At 58.9% G+C, this 1163-nt stretch overlaps 1 protein-coding gene across 1 annotated transcript in view; it reads left to right on the top strand.

Moving 5' to 3' along the window:
• Positions 1-433: 433 nt before the first annotated feature.
• LOC104275820 (stAR-related lipid transfer protein 8-like) overlaps positions 434-1163 on the top strand; it is a gene marked incomplete at both ends in the record, with an annotated part of 2357 nt that continues 1627 nt past the window's right edge. Inside the window, 2 exons of the mRNA XM_009871877.1 lie at positions 434-607; positions 1021-1163. Of these exons, the coding sequence (XP_009870179.1) occupies positions 434-607; positions 1021-1163 (317 nt within the window). The remainder of the gene's footprint in view (positions 608-1020) is intronic.

Raw genomic sequence — 1163 nt, 5'->3', positions numbered from 1 at the left:
GAGCCTTGCTGGAGAGCATGGGCTTGGGAAGGGTTTTAGCAGGCTCCCCAGAGAGCACTGCCTCCTTGGGGATATTTTCTTCTTGAGAAAGCGGGTGCTGGAGATGTCCCCGTTGACACAGCATTGCTCTGTGTGGTGGTCCTGCAGGCGTGTGTTGCTCTGAGGTCTCCTGGCAGGGCTGCAGCCCAGCCCAGCCCTCTGGTGCTGTGAGCCCAAAGTGCAAGGGAAGAGGAAGCTGGTTGTTCCAGGGAAACCGGGCAAGGCGCAGTCTTGAGGCAAGAGAGTGCATCTCTTGAGCAATTCCAGACAACCTCTCGCAGTGGGTTTGAGCACCCCAGCGAGGAAGCAGCACTGGTGGCACTGAGATCCCTGGGGTCAGCCCCCACCTTGCCCCAAAGCGAGATCCTCTCTCACCACCGGCCTTTCCCCACAGAAAGCTGCGCTGGCACAGCTTCCAGAACTCACACCGGCCCAGCCTGAACTCGGCCTCCCTGGAGATCACCCGCCAGTCCTCCGCCCAGCTCAACCTGCTCCAGAAGTGCTCCCTGCTCCGTCTCACGGCCATCATGGAGAAGTACTCCGTGCCCCACAAGCAAGCCTGGACGTGGTGAGCTGCTGGGGAGCAGGATGGGGACGGTGCCCATGTCTCTGCGCTGTGCCAGGCGCTGCCTCCCAGCCCAGGGCAGCTTCAGGGTGTGAAGATGGTGGAGAGGAAGGGGAAAAGGCTGAAACAGAAGCTGGCTTTGCTCTGCATAGCCGGGGGCATCCTTGCAGACCTGAGCTCGGGCTCCCAGTGTCTCCTGCCTCCAGGAGGGCTGCAGGCGTTTGTGGGGCATGAAAAATGCTGAAGCAACGGAAGTGAGTGGGACAGTGGTTTCATTTTAAAGCATTTTTTCTTAATAAAAGGTGCTGCAGTTCCTGCCTGAAAGCCACATTGTTTATATTCAAAGCATGGCAGAAGCACGAGTGTTCGTGTGTGTGACCTGGGGTTATCTGACGTCTCTCTGTCCCCCCCTGCAGGACCGTGCCCAAGTTCATGAAGCGAAGTAAAGTCCCCGACTACAGGGACAAGATGGTTTTTGGGGTGCCGCCTGTGGTCAACGTGCAGCGGACGGGGCAGCCGCTGCACCAGAGCATCAAGCAAGCGATGCGCTCCCTCCGCA

The sequence above is a fragment of the Apaloderma vittatum genome, unplaced genomic scaffold (genome assembly GCF_000703405.1).
Source record: "Apaloderma vittatum isolate BGI_N311 unplaced genomic scaffold, ASM70340v1 scaffold31816, whole genome shotgun sequence".
In the NCBI taxonomy this organism is placed as follows: domain Eukaryota; kingdom Metazoa; phylum Chordata; class Aves; order Trogoniformes; family Trogonidae; genus Apaloderma; species Apaloderma vittatum.
Note: the sequence above shows the minus strand (reverse complement) of the source record. Positions and strands in the feature narration are given on the sequence as shown.